General features: G+C 42.7%; 1 protein-coding gene and 1 non-coding gene across 5 annotated transcripts in view; both read left to right on the top strand.

Moving 5' to 3' along the window:
- LOC105283409 overlaps nucleotides 1-20,537 on the top strand; it is a 33,879-nt gene extending 13,342 nt beyond the window's left edge. For all 4 annotated transcript variants that reach the window (XM_011346139.3, XM_011346144.3, XM_011346148.3 and 1 more), the window contains 5 exons: nucleotides 1,328-1,530; nucleotides 4,174-4,422; nucleotides 12,754-12,970; nucleotides 14,161-14,295; nucleotides 14,554-20,537. In XM_011346139.3, coding sequence (XP_011344441.1) covers nucleotides 1,328-1,530; nucleotides 4,174-4,422; nucleotides 12,754-12,970; nucleotides 14,161-14,295; nucleotides 14,554-14,764 — 1,015 coding nt within the window. In that variant the 3' untranslated portion in view covers nucleotides 14,765-20,537. The remainder of the gene's footprint in view (nucleotides 1-1,327; nucleotides 1,531-4,173; nucleotides 4,423-12,753; nucleotides 12,971-14,160; nucleotides 14,296-14,553) is intronic.
- Trnap-ugg lies at nucleotides 1,162-1,233 on the top strand. The gene has a single exon. It is a non-coding gene; the product is annotated as a tRNA-Pro (tRNA).
- Nucleotides 20,538-20,978: the final 441 nt, after the last annotated feature.

The raw sequence follows: 20,978 nt of genomic DNA on the forward strand, positions 1-20,978 counted from the left end.
TCGGTGGGTTATCGCGCCAACATCTTCGAAATAAGGTCATCGCGACACGTTCTCCGTTTACCATCCGGTAAAACCACGGCGGCGCGGGCGATCGCGTACGTGCGCTGCGTATAAGAGCGTCGAGTCTCTCCGTCAATATATTACAAATATATATGCCAAAATTATTGAATCCAACCGAATTTAGCACTCGATAGAATCCATAATTGTGTACCGTAAATAAGTCATGATATCATCATCGATATGGTATCATATAATAATAATAATAATAATAATAATAATAATTAACACATTTTGTTTCGTTCACTTGTAGCAGATGTACGCGTTTAAAGAATGTTTTTAATGGAAATTTTTCTTTGTTTTGTTATCACGTCACATATTACGAGTAAAGTACGTCACGTCTTGTTATCACTATAAGTGACAGCGCAAAATAAATTTGCATGAATAAACAATTCGCATTACAACGTCCTTAGGTCCTTGCATCGGACATATCACTTATTATCGCGTCTACAATGTAAATTTAAAAATCTAACATGCTTCACGCAAACAGCTTACATTTGCGCGTCGTCGCTTGATTTACGATCGACGCAGTTTGCATATTCTTTTTGCGTGAGACGGAAAAAAATTGGTAAACTTGTCACGTCATCATTCTTAGTACCGTTGTCAAGATACTAGCAATTTTATAGACTTGGTTTATAAAATTATCTAGCCTCGCATATTTAGTCTGAAGAGACCAGAAGATAATTCTCGCAACAAGTTGCGAATCATACTTTGCTGTTCCATAAACATAATGTTGTAGTTGTCATTAATTCCAACATAAATATCGGTACAAATGTGTCGTTTCTTTACTCAAACATTTCGGCAATTACAATTTTATAAATTTTGATAATTGACATTAATAATTGTTGTATACGTACTTAAGAATAGGACGAATCTCGGAGCGACTTATTGTTAGTGATCCAGGAGTATTCTCACTTTCGGTGCGAAAGGTTCCGCGTTCAAATTCCGACTGAGCTCATGTTATTTTATTCTTTTTGTGCGAATCTTTATAAAAATAGATACACGGAATATTTTAAAAAATTAAAAATTATAAGTTTGTTTTTTCTAAGAAAACGAAGATTTTCTGTCCGACATAATCTTATAGTAACTCGTTAAGTTTCCAGAGGCTCAGTGGTCTAGGGGTATGATTCTCGCTTTGGGTGCGAGAGGTCCCGGGTTCAAATCCCGGTTGAGCCCGGTTTTTTTTGTCTTTTCTTTTGCCCTATTTTGCAGTAATCTCGCCAAAAAGTCTTTATTACAATTATGTAATTAATTTCGTTAATTTTTACAGGATTGGCAGTATGGCGGCTGAAGAAGGAATGTTGGGCGGTGGTTTGAGCGCGAAACTGAAATGCCCGACTCCCATATCGCGGTTGAGGGTGGAGAAAATTGAGGGTGGCCTGATGGTTGCCGGTGTAGTAATAGCGGCGAATTGTCAGATCGCCCTTCCGGCGTTTGGTACTCTCTTTATGCTCGTCGGCGCTGTACTCACAGGTACGGTTGTTCACTGTTAACTCCTTCTTATGACTCGAAACTCCTTTTCCGTTTTTTTAAGTTGTCTTTTTCTTTTTGAATCAAGGAGAATACATATTTCGTGCAAGTTAGGTAAGTATAAAAGGAGCATGTAAAAGGAAAGATTTCTCACCAAGTTACTACTATGTTCGACATCGCAAAAGACATTTATAATCTAAAGACGCAAATATTGTATTTTTCTTCTTCTCTTTCTTTTTACAAAACCGTAGACTTATCCATCATACAAGCGTACATTATTATTATGCTCGAAGATGTCCTATTAGACAAATCAAATTTAGCATCTAAAGTGGAAACGATATAGATTATCGTATTGTCGGAGCTCACAGTGTCTCGATATCGAGCTAGTCTCTTGAATATTCACTATTGTTTCGTAGTTTTTTTTTTCGTTCCGCATCGTTATCCACGATGTTATGCGTCGTTTGCATTCGCATTTGCATCTTACGATCAAGCTGCAAAATTCACGATGGCACACATTTCATTTTGAGTTAGTCCGTTTCGTCGTTCTCGAATCTCCATCTCTCGTGTCCGAGTGTTTATATCCGTAAAAATAGAGAATGCTTTAGAACGTAATCTCAAGCTGTTCATGTCGGAGAAAGCATAGGCCTCGTAACTCGCACATGGGTCGCTGTTTTTCGAAACGAGATACCGTAGTGATTCGTAGCTATTTAACGAGAAAGTGCGTGCTCCCGTGAACTATTTCTCCGAAAGATGCACTAGTCTCGTTTACCATTTGATTTAACAATATCGATGCATTCACAACAGTATTTGCTGCGAAGAAATTGTTCTCGTACTTTCCACCATTTATCTAGAATTCTACCTACCATTAGAAATATTGTATTTGTTTATGTGATGGTAAAGTGGACGGTAACATATATCAAGTTGAAATTATTAAAAATTCTATAAAGAAAAATCCATATTTCAAACATGACGGTTTTTGCGTGACTGTTAATGTATGTTATTGATAGTAGACACAAGAGATGAGTCACGCACACAAGCCAGACATCCTTGCTTAGGCACTAATCGGACTGAAGCCTCTATCCTATGTGTGACATTCTTTAAGTGGATTAATTATGTAGAAAAGGAAGCCATATTTGTAGCAAACTGAAGCAGTAAAAAAGTCGTGCAAATTTCGCAAAGTATCTATAATTCCGCAAAAGCAAAACAAAAAAATATTTGGAATTTAACAGGCGAGCTGTATATTCAATCGATATTTACGTATTAATATTAACATATCAATGACCGAGATACTTTTGATGAAGGTTTCTTCTCTCGACGAAGACGAGATGTCATCTTTCGCTCGCGATTCCGTCTCGTTGAATTAATTTGAGAGACGCTACAGTTCGTCTCGGAGCATTGACCCCGGACGAGACAGCACCATAGATATTAGCTTTCATATCACGAGAAGGAAGGAGAGAGAGAGAGAGAGAGAGAGAGAAAGGACAAGACGAAGAAGGCTGTTCGCCAAGCAACAGCTGGTCCCTCACCGTCGCTGACCGTCACCTCTCGGCCATGCTTCTTCATGCGCGGAATACCGAGTGTTGTTACCAACCGATTTATCAAAACCGGTCTGCGCTACTTTTTCCACTGTCTTCCTTTTTTCATTGTCATCGCCGCGCCAAGAGACTGGTCCTGTAGCCCATTTCCCTTTCGTTGTTTGTACGCGTCTCTCTTGGATGCGCTTGCATGTCCGTTTGCTTTTGTCGCTCAAGCTGTGTTTAATGTCTCTATTACGTTTATCGCACTGGACTCCGACTTACAGTTGGTAAAGTTGATAAAGTCCGTGTAACTGAAGGAAGATTTTATTTTTGATCAGGAATGAAACAGGTAAAACAGCTCATATCGAAATGTATCGAACGTAAGACAGACATTGTTGAAAACCTAGCAAGTCTTTAATTACCTCTCTTTAACATCTATCTTATTCATGTGATTAGAATACTTTAGAAGTTTAGAAAATACAGTCAGTCAGCAATTTTCCTCAAAGTAAAAATTATATACATAATAACTTGCTTCAAAGTGTTTTAATTATCCCATTTATTTTATTCGCGTTACGATTATTTTTTTATGTTTGCTTGCAGTTTATTCTCTCTCTCTCTCTCTCTCTCTCATTTGCAAATATATAAACGTGTGAGAAGAAATTTATCGAATCTGCGCATGCCCACTACTCGTGAAACGTTTCGTCGATGTTATCGATTAAAATATGTTTGAAGGCAAATTCCCCACGGCAAATTTACGTCTGTATACTTTCACGTTTCCCATTTACAGATTTTCTCGTTTTTCTTTGAAAAATATATCGTGAATTTCTCGCTTTATCGTCACTCAATGATAAAAAGACTGCGCTCTGCACAAAAATTCTTCTTTAAACATGTAAAATTTGTCCTCGTTTACGATATATGTACTTATATATATATCTAAGCAGTAGAGATCAAATAATCCAGATGTATCGAAAGCAACGTGATTACAGGGTAAAATACAAAGTGGCTTTATTGGTGCAACCTTATATCGTGCATTGCACGAAAGCGATGAATTTATGCACTCTAATATTATAAAGATGAATGAAAGTAATTTGTACGATTGCGTGATAAATTTTCCATATGTCTGTTACAGCTGCCTCTTATCGCGGCCCCGGCGAGGACGAGGACAAGAATTCGTACGCCGCGCGGATCGCCTTTACTGGCAATTCCCGTATTCTGGGACCGATCTGCATAGTCGTGGGCGCCCTTATGCTTGCGCTTGGCGTGCTGCTCTGCACGCTCACGAGACGTGCTAGGCGAAGGGAGCGTAGGGTAGGCTTCCACTGTCCGCTTCATGGGGACTTTTACCCTTTGAGTCCAGTCCAGGGTATTAAAATGCTCGGTGAGTCAATCTTGCATTGATTTTATCGATTAAAATGTTCGAAGGCGGCAACAACGGTTAATTTTACGTGTAAACACGTGTAAAGTACAATATTGATTCCTCGCGTCTTAAGAAAAGATTAAGAAAAGATTGACTTTGAGGACAACAAGTTTAATTTATCATTTGTCAGTTGGCACCGGTTCATTTGAAATTTTGTTAAATTCTTTCAATTTTCTTGATTAATTTTACAATTGCTTCATATGAATTGCTTGTATAAAGTTCACTTAAATTTTGGTTTCCTTCAATAATGAAGGAATTTGGATTGTTAATTCTCGTAATGATCGATATCATGCGCTCCTTTTTTATATAAAAATATATTTATTGTCATCATTATTATAAATACGTCAAACACGGTTGCGCGAGAAAGAAAAGAAGCAAAATACACAGGCGTAGACTGTTGCGCGAGTATCGAGAAATTTGTTTCGCATTTTTTCGGAGCTCAACTCGGGTGCGAGACATGCGAGTATCCCTTCATTCGCACGACGATAAATGCATCGGCAATTTCGACGATGCCTCTTGAGAGACAGCGGGACAGAGCCGTCGAAATACTTCCCGAAGAAAGATCTCGACGTTACTTTCCACACAACGTACGAACGAAGCTGATCATTATCGTCGTGTCACGCGATGCTTATATCTTTAAGGCTTTAACTGTTTTGTCGGAATTGCGTTTAAGTGGTACGGTCCGCTCTGTGTGCAATGAAATTGTACGCATCGTCGTCAGAAGAAAAATTATGATAACTAGCGTTGAAATGTCTGCCATTGACACAGTACGATCATTTGCCGTTCGCCACGTTCGAATTCTCATTCCGGACGATCGTACGTTTGTCAGCGACGGTATATTCGAGTCACTCGAATTCTCGAGACGGATGAAAAGTACACATCGATCGTTACAGTCGCGTTGACATGACTTACAAAATAAAAAAAGTTAAATCGCATTTCGAATTTATGACGATCGAGTTTACAAAAATGTCAATGTCGTACCGTCTTACAAAGCCACCCGATCGCGTTATCTCGTCGTTGCGAGCGTGCCGGTCGGTATCAATTGCTTCGAATTCAGGACGAAGCTGGATGGGGTAGCTAACTGGATTGTCGGAATTCAGGCTAATACTATCAGATTATTGCGTGGGTCGATCGTGCGCGTGAATCCTGCAAGTTTCCGCGTTCGACTGCCGAGTGCTCAGGCTGTTCACAGTCGCTCATAGTGATAAAAAATCACAATTGAATAAAAATAGGCTAATAGTTTTAGTTTCGATTTGAGAAAATCACAAAAAAGACCGGTTAAGAGATAAATATCGAGGATTATCGGTTGTAATATATGTAGTATGTATGTTCTAAGCGAGATATAGGACTGTCGAATTATCGTTATCGAGAAAAAGAGACTTTCGATAGTGAAACAATAAGTACACGAGATCGATTGCTTTCCGATGGATAAGATCTGAATTTCTCGAGAAGAAGCAACGTGTGCGATCAAATATGCAGCGCTCTCTGGGAATTTAAAGTACGCGCTGGCTACATCTTGAGACGCGAATTCTTGAAAGAATTGCTGCTGCAACGACTACATGTGACAGTCGCAAGTTTCTACTTGCTGCAACGGTAATAAAAATTGCAGGACAGCCAGTCTTTTCACGTATAGCTCTTCCTCGTAACTACTTACGTAGCTTCTCTTATTGAAAATAATATCACGTATAAATTCTCTCGAACTCCGAGATGCTACAAGTTTTTCCAGTCGTTGCACGACTACTTATTCGAGCAAAGCTCGAAACTCGTTGGTCGTTCGGTTCAGTCGCAATTTCTTTCGCCACGCAATAAAATCTTGTTAGAGTCGAAGGTCAGCTTTTGCGCGTTTACCGTAACGCGTCGGATAATGCGTAGCCTGTCCCGCAAAGATTCGTCATTCCATGACGTCGCGATTGTCACGATAAAACGCGAACGACTTGGAAAATGGATTAGGTGGAACAAACGCAACGAGTCTCTTCGATTTCGCTCGTTTTTCCGCGTCGAGGCAAATGAGAGCGGAATGTCTACGAGATCTGTGTAATCGACCGATCGTTAAAATTCTTGCTAATTCAGAACAGAACTCCGCCTCGTCGAATTTTGCGAAGAATCCGCGTCGGCGTTGTCAATTGTCGAAAATGATTACGATAAAAAGGATGCAAAGTTATCATCGGTGATTACAGGCGTTGACTGTCGCAATCGCGCTTTACGCTTAGTGGCTGACTGTAACGATTTACAGTTTACTCACTTGTTCACTTTCTTGATGGACTTGATTGATTCATAATTCTTATGTAAGAAAATTATATTTTTAATCGATAAACAAAGACTTTCTCCAGTTTTGTTCTGTTTTCTTTTCAAAGTTTGTTCGTTACTTAATCGCTTTTAATTCGCGAAATGTGAAAATTCGCTCACGTGGAAGAAATGATGCGCGAGTAAAGACTCATCCAAAGGAACATTTCAACGTTAACGATGTCGCGTTTATAAAGGGACGTTTCTCTCGAGAAGAATTGATTTCACGCTGCGGGAGTCTCGACCATTTTTAGTCTTTTTCTCTCTTCTTCTCTCGTGTAGAGACCCGAGAGAAAAAGCTTCTTGCGTCCAGGACCGAAGCAGGTCCAGCACGACGCGCGCTTTAGTTCCATTTCATTTCAGTGAATTGCTTCTCTCTCTCTCTCCCACCCTCCCTCCCCTCTCTTCCTATTCTCTTCTCCGCGATTCAAACGCGTTCCTTTTCATCCTCGTACATTCGCCGCGGCACATCCGGAGCATTACGTTGCGTCCACAGATATTTTATCGCCTGTGTGTATGCCAAAAGAGCTTTAGCCTATTCCTCTGCCAAGGACAAGTTCTCGTCTCACCTTTCTCTCGCTTTCTTCAAGCGAGCGCTTGGATACACCCTTTGTACAGCTCCGCGAGATTGAGCATTTTCCAGAAATCCCATAATGGTCAACGATGGCCGCGATGTTCTCGCTCGAGCACACGAACACGTTACGGATGAGTCCTTGTGAGAAAAAAGAACAAATCGAGACAGATCTTCCGCGACATATTCAGTTTAAGAGGGGAGTCGGTATGATCTTTGCGTACGAGTAATAATAACAAGAGAAAATGATCATAGAAAGTATATTGACGAAGCGTTTCACGAAACTTGAATCGCTTGTCAAGTAGAAAATAATCTTTCATCTGAAATCTATAACGAGACAATTTTGTTACAACAATCTGTTTCGTCGAATGGAAGCTGAAACGCTACGATAACTCATATTTGAAAATTAACACGTGCGATAAGACGTGATGATTGCTCGAAAATCCTTTGAAAACCTGTTTTGGATCTGTTTTGGATTTTCCAAAAAGCGTCAACAAAAAGGACGTTTTTAATTGTTTATCATATATATTTGCGTAAGATAACTATAATAAAAAGTCATGGTTCAGTTTATCACGGATTCTCCTCCAGCGGTCCAACGCTTTACAAACAACGTTTTGTCTGACAATGAGAATTGTCCTTTCTCTGACATTTCGCGAGTTGAGTTACATGACAAAAATATCTTGGAGCAAATATCCCAGAGAGATTGATCAAAGAGGTTGTCGATAAACTTGAGATCGGAAATTCCGAGGCACTCTCGCATCAGCAGATTGTTCGCGCAAGTTTGCTGTCTCTTATGCTAACGCATGGATATTTTCCGTGAATGTTCACGCTTGGACGAATTCGCCAAAGTCTCGCCGTTATTGTCACGTTGCCAGAAAGTCCCCAGAAATTGTATCGCCGCACAGAGAGCAGGTAAATGACTTTGGAAGAAAAGAAAAGATGTTAATGTGCATTAAGACGAATCTAAAAAATAATCGGATTTATTCGAAATCGAATTTTTGAGAATTAATAGATGGGTGATGCCCCACGCAAACCGCAAAGATAGGACGCCTGTAAATGGCAATTCGTTCGTCAAAGACAAAAGCGCCCGTGTGATAGCGATCGATCTATTCGAGTCTCTTTCACGCATCGGATTGTCGGTTTGTACAGGCATTCGAACTTTGTAGCACAATTATCGATTAGGTAGTTACCAGAAAGCATTCAAGGAAACATCCAACAGTTGAAACAAAAAACCGAATTTTTGAAAATTATAATAAAAGAAAATTAGACAACTCTGCGCTCTTGATGACGTCAAGGCCATCTCCTGCTGCAGAGTAGCCGACCTCGCTCGACCCGCGGTCAGCGACGGCGAATGTTGCTTGTGAACATTGCCGATGGTGGTACCTCGGCCTCACCCTCTAGCTTCACGGCATTAAGCCAGCTGGTTTAGGTACACGGGACGTGGCAAACTGGGTCGCGCGGGGTTCCCAGGGTCCATGACATCTATTGCCCTCGATTCCGCTCCTCTTCCTCTATTCCTGGATGTGGGTCTTTTCTAGGGGGGGATTAACCCCTTTCTACTCGTCTCTCTTTTAATGTCGTAACGCCGTTACGACGATACGACGGCCGCAGCATCGTCGCCTCATTCTTCGCTCGATCGCATTTCGTGTCTCGCGAATCTTTGCGAGTGCCACCGAGGACGAACGTCACGCTCGTTGTTATTAGCGGACATTGAAGAAGATTTCGGTTTGTTCGCGAACAACGTGAGATCGATGATTTTAGCAAGACTTGAGTACTCTTGTCGAATATGTATTTCCTCGATTCTTTTGTATCTTTTGATTATTTGGGAAAGTAAATCGAAAGCAAATCGAAAAACTTTGGAAATTACGGAAAATCTTGTAACATTTTTACGAGTGAAAAATCACTGTATTACGTCAAAGGAGGATTAAGAGCGTCTTGCAAGCGGAAACGACAAAACAAAAGCGAAAAACAAAATTACATTTCGTATCGTAGAAATCGGACAATGAATAGCTATCGTGGGCATACAATAACAGATGGACAGCCAATATTAATGTTAATTGAAACAGGAAAACTACTTGGAGTCGAAAAGCTTTCAGGTCTAATTGACCTTCTTTAGGCTCTAATTGGCTCTCTTATTACTGTTGTAATTTTGTGTCCGAGTCTCCATTAGTTTAAATTCGATATTCGCCAACAAGCGCGAAGAGCGATGGTTTATTTGCGTTGACGTATGTGTTAATTTCACGTGATTCGGCTTTAAAAACTTTGAGATACAACGCCGACGACATTAATGACAAACGCCAGATGTATTCGCGTTTTCAGGGCGGCGTGTGCATAAATGCACGTCGATAACTATTTTCCCTCTCGTATACCTACCTCTGACCGTGGCTTTATCCGCCTACGTGGCTCGCCATCTGGCTTTCTCCGATTCTTCAAGTATTGAAACACTTTCCGCATAATAGGCGGGTAGGCGACGCCTAGAGAAAGAATAACCGGTATGACGACAAAACATCCAAGTGCAAGGCAAACTGTTCCGAACGACCGTAACGGCTCGGAGTTACGACATAGGTTTTATCGACATAGGTTTTACTTTTACTTCATTCCACATATTCTACGCGCTAAAGAGGAAGATCTCTCTTTGAAAATCTAATCTTCAAATCTATAAGTAAAAAACATGCTTCGTTTTCAATGGAACGGAAGCTTTATAAGTGATTATTCAGTAGAGAATTCGAAACCACACAGTGATCGCGATAATGTATTGTATATAAGTGCAAAAGATTCCTCGAATGGAACATATTATTGAGCTATAATTACTAATTAGAATAAACTTAGAATTACTAACATGAAGCAAGATAATTACGTACGTGTATCAATCATTTCTATGGAGTTTGCAATGTCTCTTTTGCGATCACAACTGGCAACTGATATTTCATTAATGAAAATAATTGTAATTAAACTGCCGCGGGCGCGCGCGCGATTATGCACACGGGTTCCATCTTGTTGCATGATGTTATAACGCGCGATAAGACGTAACGCATCAGTCATCAGTTTATCCGGATAATACGGATGAAGAAGCTTAAAAGCATTCCACAGATCATCTTTTAATACGATGATATTAAAGTAACCATTTTCGTGCATTTAATTACGAGACTGATGGGATCTACAAATTTGTTTTTCTCCAAAGATATTTGCATTTGAAAAAGATATCTCCTGGATATACCGTCTGGACATATATTAATGTCACTCTTAATCTCCGCGCCAAATCCTCGATTGTTCCATCGATTCCGTCCCGAACTTTTTGATATCATCAGTTACCCCCCGATGCTACACAGTTGGCACAGTCGTTTTACAAGAGCTAGAATTGGCAGTATCCCACTGGGTGTCGAACGGTTGTACTGAATTTATATCTTTGCGTAGATTTATAATGATACGTGCTCCCCACGAATTAGCTGATGCCCGATGATCGTTTAAACGCTGATCGCGACCTTTCGCGAGAACACAGTTCGCCGCGTAGCTCAACGCTTTGCGCGATCGTCCGAACTCGATAGGATATCTTATCACGTTGAAAGGTCAGGTTTGCCGTGCGCTGCGGGAGAACACGCTAATATAATATAATCTATGCATAATCTCTACTGTGGTCAGATAACAGGCGTGATTAATATGGCGACCAATTTATCTTAGGATTGAGTCTTGGCCTTTGCGAGAAGTGGGCTATACCGTTTCTGATGATGTCCGATCAAGTCATTTTTTCCAAGTATTCAAGTAGGAAAACGTATCATCCTTTTGGTTTTTTAGTTTGGAACGTGTGAAACGCCGTGTACCTTAATTTGCTTTCAATTAAAACGGAAAATCGCGAATCCGAGACGATGTATTTACAGATACGCGAATACAGGTAATCGATCGACGGTTCGCCGCAAATTTATCGGGATGTTGGAACAAATCTCGGCAGATTGCCACCTACAGGTCGCGCGCGCACGCTCTTTCCCTCTTTTTTTTTTCTCTCCGTTAAAAGACTTTATCTCGCAAGGCGAGTATCGAACGGTTTTTCGATACTTTCGACTATCTCAGATTGTGAGATCTCCCACTTTTATCGTCTGCGCGTTTTTTTACCGATGGGACAACGACGACGCCAACGATCAATGCAAGCGCAATCCATCCACTACGTTGCTACGACATTCCTTTTTTCTACCATTGTCCGGCTTTACTGCGAAGCTCACAATCAGAGAATTCTGACGGCTACCTCGAGATTAAGCGACCCCTGCGTGACAACTGTGTGATAGTCAGACTACGTAATATTCAAACTCGACTGATGCGCGACGTTCTCTTATCCGCTGATAAATCGAATTTGCAGAATTTTCAATACGTCTGTCGTTTAGACGTATATTGAAAATAACGATAGATCGAGGCGAGTTGTCGGAAACAATTGTTAGACAAATCAGGTTGTATCGTAATAATTTAATAGTGACAAAACTGTGATATCGCATCAAACAACATGGATATGTTCCGTGATGTAGCACTCGTAAATTTGATCGAAAAGCAAATTAGACGTTCTTTATTTTGATGCGTTGTCTGAACGTTGACTCGTTTAACGAAATAATCTCTAACTTTGCGAGAGATACAACCGTTTCACGGTATTGTGCACCCGCATGTATTAATTTCGTCGACCCTTTCTCGGAGGGATGTTGCAGCGGTGTGCAGTCATGCCTGGCAATGCGTCTGGTAACAGTCATCGCTGCTGTTTCGTGCTCTTGTTCGTACATGTACGCGCGCGATAGATGATGACGGATAGGAAAAAATAAAAAGCACAGTCTACGTGCTTCGTCGACGTGATCTCCATTGTCGGGGAACTGAATGCCATCGCGCGCTACGTGGACCCTCTCGAGTCGAGAATCCAATCGCGTTACAAATTCATGCTCGTTCATGTCCACCGCATTGCACCACGGACCAGTGGCTTGCTTCCTACTCGGATCAACCAACGTTGACGTTGGCGAGTGACGAAAATTTAATTTAATTCTCGCTTGCCAATGACGCGTTGTTTAGAGTTTGGTCAAGTATCGTGATACCGTGTATCGGGCGGAGAGCGCGGATCTAGTCACTGAGGTCTTTCGCGTACGTTAAAATCACGTACACACGTAACAGTTAAACGGCGTCGTGAAAGCTCTCCCTTTGCACACGAAATGTGTACGTTATCTCGGCAGCATCAACCCTGATGTAACATGTACGGTAATGTCTGTTAGCGCGCATAATTTCGATGCTCGCGTAATTATTTCACGCGTAGCAAACGTCTTGTTGGTATGTACTACCATATTTGATAATGTAGCCTATTATTTATAATAGTTTGAATATTCTTGTCAAGCAGTCTTATCAGTTGCAAATTTCAACCGATTCCGATTGAAATCCTAGATTGAAGTAACCGGCGATATCTACACACCGTGTTTCAGGTGTATCCGGCAAGGACGTAAGTGGATGGCCGAAGATTCCGTGCCTGAAGAGTAATCGCACGTCCGGCAAAGGCGGAAGCGGCGCGGGAGGACCACACGTAGGTCCACCGCAGTGCCCACACTCGGTTTTGAGCAGCACCCGCAGCTCCGTCAGCAGCTCTCCCTTGAGCCCGTGCCCGACGCCTATGCCTTTCCTGGTAACTTCGGGCTCAGTCAGGTGAGTTAAGCGCGATAGTGTACCCAACACGTTTTTCTTCTTTCCGTTGCACGGAATTCAGAGCTAGGCGTCATGTTTATCTGGCATTGAGCGAAACACGCATTCCACTCGATGTACGGGAACGCCAAAGATATTTCGCGACGATGTAATTTCGACGAGTGCTCCGCAAAATCCCTTTTTCGACGTAAAGACGGCACCGGCTGTCATTCGTGTAGAGGTCAGCGGTCGCTAAAAATAGTTGTTGTACATATTTCATCGGACACTATATCCAGCCATAGGACAAACATTGCTCGGTAGTATGAGCCGTGTAAAGTTTACAGCTGACCGATAGTCAACGTATACGTTTTAATCCGTTGTTCAATTCGTCATCGTTCGATCCGTAATTCGTAATTTCTTGCCACGTGCGTCAATCGTACGTATCGATTTACGTCTTTGCGTTTCTGGGATTGCCTTTACACGCTTGAGAAGATCAATGAGATAGTATCGTTGACGATTAGTGGATTCACCATCGCGGATAATTCTCGTAGGAGCACTTGCCTGAAAACTTATACCAGATAGTTGACGTAATGGCGAGCGAAATAGCGAAATAGCGAAATAGCTTTGGCGGGTAATTACAATATTTTGATCGTCCCCACGCGCCTAACCAAATACGGAATGAATAATTTATTCGCGTCTCTCGAGGATGCTCGCCGTTAGCGTTCTATGTCTAAGGATAGTCGCAACTTTTAGTGGAGCGTGGGACAGGAACGAGACGTTTGTCAGTCCCCGTACCTGTCGAAATTATCGATCAGCTTTTCGCTTTCTCGAATCTCGAAGGGATTTCCCTGTTGTTTGACGAATGTTAACTTGGAGAGAGATTGCCCCAAAAATCGACATCCATAGCCATAAGCCGAATGTCAAGATTACAAAATTCATCTCTTCGAGTTGAAATCGAACCGTTACGCACGTTTGCGCTAAGCTTTGAATTGGTCCAAATTTACGTGTTGTCAAACTTGTCTCGTTAGACCACTCTCGGCCAGAGTGAATACCAAGCGATTCGCTCGCGTTTCACGCGAAAACGAACAACGCGGCCAATTCTGAGTCGAGCCAAGCTTGGAGAGACACTTGAGGTGAACCTATAACGGGTTAGGACAAGAGCAACGCGCCACGCGGATAGTCTAATTGGCAATTAATCGATATTCGTGTTCCAGTAGCGGCATGGTGCAAAGCGTCGGAGCCAATTTATCGCCGGACCAAACGTTTGGATCGATCCGGTCGCTCTCGGTAACGAGAGAAGTCGCCAGCTTTCCCCTGTCGCGAACGCCCACACCACCCCCGCAGCACAGGTAGGTGAATCCCTTATTTAACTAACGATATTATCGACAGACGGAACGATTGACACGCGCAACACTCCACATATTGAAACGAATCGCTCACTTCTGCAAGAAGTAAAAGTTGTGAGCTCTCTACGATTTCACATTTCGTTAATCGGAATCGTTAAAGATCATTCATTTGATTTACCACTTGAGTTGTGTTTAATAAACGAAGAATCGACCGAATCACTCGTTTGCCGTGAGAAACGCATCAAATGTTGATCATTGCAGAGCATCGGCAGTGCTGGCCACGAACCCCGAGGACCAACTGGTGGGTAGCCCCCTGAGAGAGGCTTCACCTAGGCCAGAGGTACGCGTGATCGCACCGTCCCATCGGCCATTACCACCGTCCGCTCTGGCCGCGACGAACGGCAATCATCATCCGATCTCGACGGCGAACCGTAAATCCGTAAGCATATTGCTACCCGAAACCAGTGGATGACCCCAGCAGCGGCAGCTACAGCAGCACGGGGTCGTGCACCGTTGCGACGAGGAGCCGCTTTCGATCTAGGGTCGACGCTCCGCGAAAGGACCGTTTCTCATTCGGACTGATCGCGCTCCGTCACCTCGATGACAAAGGTGCAATGCCTTCCGTGAATGCTAGTCGCAACGGCATGCGTTTCTGGCCAAAAATAATTTTGAAAATGCCCAAACTCTTAAGGTATTCTCTTAAGGTATTCTCAAGCACAATTTCCACATTGACGCGATTCAACGAAACGAGAAAGACGAGAAAAGAGTCTATCTTTGTTTAACCCTCCAGCACCGAAATCAAATCTTCGCGCATCGTTGGATCTGTAATTTAAATGTATATCTGTCGATTTAAATGCGTAGACAAATCTCGAAAATTGAATTTACGCGTTTGCTACTGCATTCTGTAACTTGGAACAAGTTGTAAAATTTTCTTCATTACCGGTGAATTTGGAAAATTAATAAAATCAGAGTATATCAGGCGAGAGTGCATGGGAACTCGGTTCTGGATTACGTTTATTGGGACGAGTGCTCTGTGTACGTTCGTGGTGTCTTGAACGTTTCGCTAATGTTCCGAGAGTCTTCGGTGCTGGTGCAAGTCGAGAGACTGACAAACTCTTTTCTCTCCCGCGATCGAATCTCCAGTGTCAGCCATGGGAATCGATGTCGACGCGCGACTGACTGAATGAGACTCTCGGCGATTCAGGTAGGTAGATCACTAAATGGACAAATCGCGCGGATTATGCGGACGATTTGGATGTTTGGACGAGATTGGTCTAGACGTCCGAGAGTGTCGTCTAGACGAGTCGCGACGTTCGGCCCAGTTTGCTCTTATTTTTAGTCCAGCCGAATTATATATCCGGCTCGCTCAAGCTGATTCAACGAAAGACGCTCAACCGGTGCTTACGCCAGCGAGATCATTTTCTCATGCGATCCCGTGCGTTAATTTGATCCTGCTGTCTTGCACGACGGCATCGACGGACGGCAACGTCTCGTTGACGTTTCTTTTCTCGAGGTTTAAATGCGCTTTCAAAATGCAGAATCGCGATTTGGAATTTGGTCGTCTTATGTTTCACGCCCACCGAATACATTTATCTATTAATCTAATACATTAATCTATTTCGAAGGTAAATAACTTGGATCATTCATCACAGTTATCGCTACGGATTTACGGATAAAGCGTGATAATACAATACAGATAGAATTAACTTAGAAATAACTTCCAAAATGGCATTAGAGACTGAAGATTTATTATTCTCCCGTACCGGCATTTCTCGGAAGAAGAATTATCTCGAGGTATCGACCAGAGCATTCGATCGAGTCAAGATGAAGCGAGGATTGGCGAGAAATATCCGTGACCATCTGACAATCTGTCTACCATACGAATATGTTCACATTGCTGGACAATGAAAAAGAATTTCGGCGACATCTGCCAATCCTCTCTTTCGAGAATGTCAACTTTCTCTCCTAGAATGGTCGTTCCGAGATCGAGATGTATCATCGAGATTCGAAAAAGATTTGAAAAAGAAAGACTTTTATCCTGATGTTAAATCGTTAAAGTTGAATCGTATCGCATCGTTTCGCGAAACGATGCGTGGTGAGGGGGAAACGAGAACAGGTTTTAACTACTAGTAACACGATCCTAAAACACGACACTGGTCCACTGTAATCGGATTAAGTGCTTTTGATGGAATTGACCGAAACGAGATACCGGCCTTTGTCGCGATGCTAATTAACACGTATCGCATGTCAAATATTTGCAGAAACTGCAAACGAACCACGCGAATACGCGACAAGTAAATCGGCAAACTTGAGGAGAACAACATAAAGGAAACATAAAACGAGAAATGTTTACCTTTACCTTGTAATTGGCGTATCGTATGGTACATGTCTCACCGTACACATTTATTCAGTTATTCTCGCGGACGCGAAGAGTGTGTGCCAAGTTTAGGCAAGATGTAGCGATACGTGTTGAGAGGTGTTTCGACGGTGCTCCACAGTATGGTGCTAGCTGGAGTATAGCGGGAGAAGATGAGCAACTCTCATCGCGCGAGAATTAGTGGGCACTAATAGCGTAGTATTCAAGGATGGACCCTTAAATTAAGGTAAACCGTTTAATAACGCGTCATGCTCACGATTCTCTGCTTGCTCGACGATACCGCGGTTGATCTCGGCGGTCGCACTTCGGGACTCTGCTCGAGCAAGCAGTTAGGAGATTTTAAGTAAGACTCCTAGTCTTGTAAATACGTAGATAGATAAAAAAGAAAGAGCTATTGGCCGTGTGGAGAAAGATGCAATGAGAGTTTCAGAATCGTCGAACGCGTTTCACGCGAGACGAAAGGACATGGTTAACGTTATCGCGCGTATACCCCGCGATCGCGTAGATCGAGAAGGGTCGTCTCGCATTCGATTCTTCGAGTCATGATATCGTTAGGGAATGGAGAAATCATCTCTCTGCAATCTAAGGATGCATCGCAACGGATAACGGATCTACTCGTGTCAATCACGCTTCGTTCTTTTTTTTCCCTCGCGTAATACGTTCTGTTAACGAATCCGTTATCTCACACGGAAATACAAGATCGATATAGAAACAAGATGTTTCGAGAAATTAGTGATCCGCCCATTAACCGTCTGAACGATACCTGCGATTGCACGAAATTGCGCGAGATCGATGCGTCTTAGAAGCGTTTCGTGACACTCGGAAATCAACTACGTCAGGAGCATCGATCGCATGAACGTTCTCTCGCCTACCTTATCCTTTACAGCGTGCATAGCGTAACAAACGTTGATACGATAGAATCAACAACGGGCGAAAGACGGCACCGCGATTGCGTATCGATCGTGTCGTCGAGACGCCAGTAGGAGTTGAAGCACTCCGTAAAACACACGATGTGTAAGCCAGAAGAGAGGAGACATTCGCGTGCTCTCTGTCGTGCGTTCATTTTAACGATGCGTTAATCAGCCGCTGGAACTGAGCTGGAACTGAGCTGGAACTGAGCTGGAACTGAGCTGGAACTGACAGGCGCGTTTGCGAAAGCTCGAAACGCGGCACGCGCGGAGCGCTCTGGGATGTATCCGACAATATATTTACATTAATCGTTAACGATCTAGTGTGCATACTCACTCAATAGCATTTGCTCGTGTCGTCGATACCACGGGAGGAGAAGAGGCTTGGGATCGTACGCGTGCGATTCGCGTCGAATAATCTGTTCATCGACGTTGTGTCTTCGAGGATCACGCAACAGTTCTTTCGCTTGATTTTCAGATCCCCATTTTCCGAGTCTGGCGTTTTTGTGAGATTTTGTCAAGGTGACGACTTAGCGGTCCTGAATCGCGAAAAACGAGCGAAAATGTGTGCCAAACTGCAAGAAGGTCTCTCCCGTGAACAAGCGACGAATTTACATTTGCGCATCTTTTCCATTCTCTCGCGGAATTGATTCCGTAATGTTTCCCTCTAGGGGATGCTACCTAATGCGTGAGAGACGTTTCAGCGATTAAAAATTCGACAAGTACAAGTGACGTATCCGGTGAATCGGCTAGGCCTAACTGCATTCAAACGCTTTGGTTATTTTTGCGAGTCCAAGTCCACTTGAAATATCGCGTTTTCTCCTGATCGGAACAATCTGATTTGTGCTGCACGAACGAAATCAATTCCCGGGCAATGATGCCGTGATTCGGACGAATCGCCACGCGTTGACTCGAGGCTCAAGCTCGCAAAATGAAGGCGCGGAGGGTCGGCAATCGACGATGCGACGACAGGAGTCATCCTTGGCTCACGTAGACGAAGGGTGATACGTTCTTCTTTTTTAAGTAAATTGTGATAGATGCGCGTAGGCCATAAGATCAATTCGAGCGACTATAGTGATACAACTACTGACTATACTATTGTAAGATTTCAATTCTCTCAGCTATGATGCCGATGAGCGGGCAAGTTTGTGCAGAGCGTGCGTGCAGTAGTTTGCCGTAAAACCAATCGTTTAACGCATCGCAGCTGGAAGCGACAAGAGCTTTTCTCGGCGATTTTGCGGCGGATTCGGAGTCGCGCACTGTTGTACTTGTTTCATTGTTATTGATAGTTGTTAATTAACTGGCATCGCTCGTGCGGAACGAAATGTTTTTGGGAAACTCTTAACTCAAAAAGGCACAAAGAGCGACTCAACGGCGAATTAAATGAACTTTGTTGCCAATTACCTGTGATCCTTCAGATACGAATAATTTCGTTTACGAGCGATCGAGTATCTGCGCCAATAACGAGCCGGCAAACGGATGAATCGCGCTTGTCCAACTTGGCCATCCATAGGCGTCACGCGTAAATTAGAAATGTAACAACGCGATTCGTAGATGCGTCGTCCTGTCGAGTCGATCCCGACGGAAGAAGACTCGAGCAAACGACGATATGTTTTTCGCGATATATTTACGACATATATATATATACACCTAAGTAATAGCTAAGGCGCAATTTAGGATAGGTCAAGATGAGTTTTACTCACGATCAGAGCGGTTGATTATAAAGAGGCTGATTAAGTTTAGATATCGTTCCATCGTCTACTCGATACATTTGATAAGTAACGCAGCTGACAGCGCTCGTCTAGTAGAGAGACACGGGCTATTATTGATATATCACTATTATAGTTGTAACTTTAGGCGTAATGTGTCGATCGATAGGCGCGTTTCACGCGATCTCGACGCCGTTACGACGAAGAAAACGGATGAAAAGGAACGGATAAAATCGCTTCTTCACTGTCACGAGATGAGATTGCAAAAATACAGGAAAAAAAGAATGTAGATGTAGGAAAATATTATTATTTTCATCCGTTTGTTTCCTCGATGAACGAATGTTGTAACGTTATGAAAATGTCGGAGGAACGTTGGGATTAGACGTGGCTGCGATGGCGATGTGATTGACTCGTGTATGTTTGAACAGGAAATGCTTGTTGCATTTTAATGTCTTTACTTGAACGGAATTATTCATGAAATTGCGTTACAACGAACTCTTCAACCTTACGTGACGCGCGTTCTTATGGAGTTTGTTGCAACGGGATTCAACTTGTTGTGATCGTTGCAATCGGTGGCAAGCCGGGAACCCATCGGTCGCAACAGCAGTACGCCAGAGCCAGGTTTTATACGTTTATACTAGCGGTGCGGTAGCAATAAAAGAGCAGCTTACGGCCTATACGTAGGGATATGAGGAATGAAAATATCAAATCCAGAATACCGATCGTCAATCGAGAGAATTATGAACCCATTCGTAAAGACGGAAAATCTTTTTATACTTATCTCGCGTGGTTGTCGCGTAATGCGCTTCGAATTTGAATGAGAAATCTCTACGTAATCAGAGCTTCGCCAAACCGCTGTTTCTCGTGATGGTTTCTATCGTGGAATGGCGATAGGACGGCGTCGTGTGTGTGTGCGTATGCGCGCGCGCATCGCAATACAAACGTCAAGGAGGAACGCATGAGTCTCCCCTTTTTATTAAGGCATTTTATTGGAAACATAATCCAAGTCCCAGATTAGTGTAGTGAGAACGTTATACGGCTGCAGCATCGATATCATCGTTATCTCTATCACTCTACAATCTACTATCATCAGGTTACTATTACCGTCATCGATGCGACTCGACGATGAAAATAGTGCTATACTCGATATGCTATTTTCTCGATGTCCTACGTCTGATTGTGTACTGATCACATTGTATCACATATAAGCAACTAAAATTTCACTCGAATAAAATTCCTTTTCATATCCCACGTTCTTCGACGACACACCCACTCCCGATTATCTACGCGAGGATCTACCACGAGGAGTAAAGAGAAGTATGTTTCTAGCGCGTTCCATCGTATGTAACAATAGACTAATAACGATTAATAAAGCAGATTCTTCCATTCTTCATTTTATTTCGCGAAAACACGAGAATTTTGACAGACGCGTCTGCATCTGCGTCTTGTAGAAAATTTTATTCTCCAATTTTCCAAAGTTGGATGCTTTTCTCTCTCTCGAAAAAGTCACATTTTGAGATGAATGCCCGCGATATATAGTCCTCGTGATCCTTGCGTTGGCGATATTTTGTGGTAAAATGCACGATTTTTCGAAAGATACCCCAACACACGTATATACAAGCACTTGCCACGGGAGACGAGTAGAGACTAGTGACGAGTCTAGGATTTACGCGTTGATCGGTATTTATGGCG

Source organism: Ooceraea biroi, chromosome 4 (assembly GCF_003672135.1).
Source record: "Ooceraea biroi isolate clonal line C1 chromosome 4, Obir_v5.4, whole genome shotgun sequence".
Lineage (NCBI taxonomy): Eukaryota > Metazoa > Arthropoda > Insecta > Hymenoptera > Formicidae > Ooceraea > Ooceraea biroi.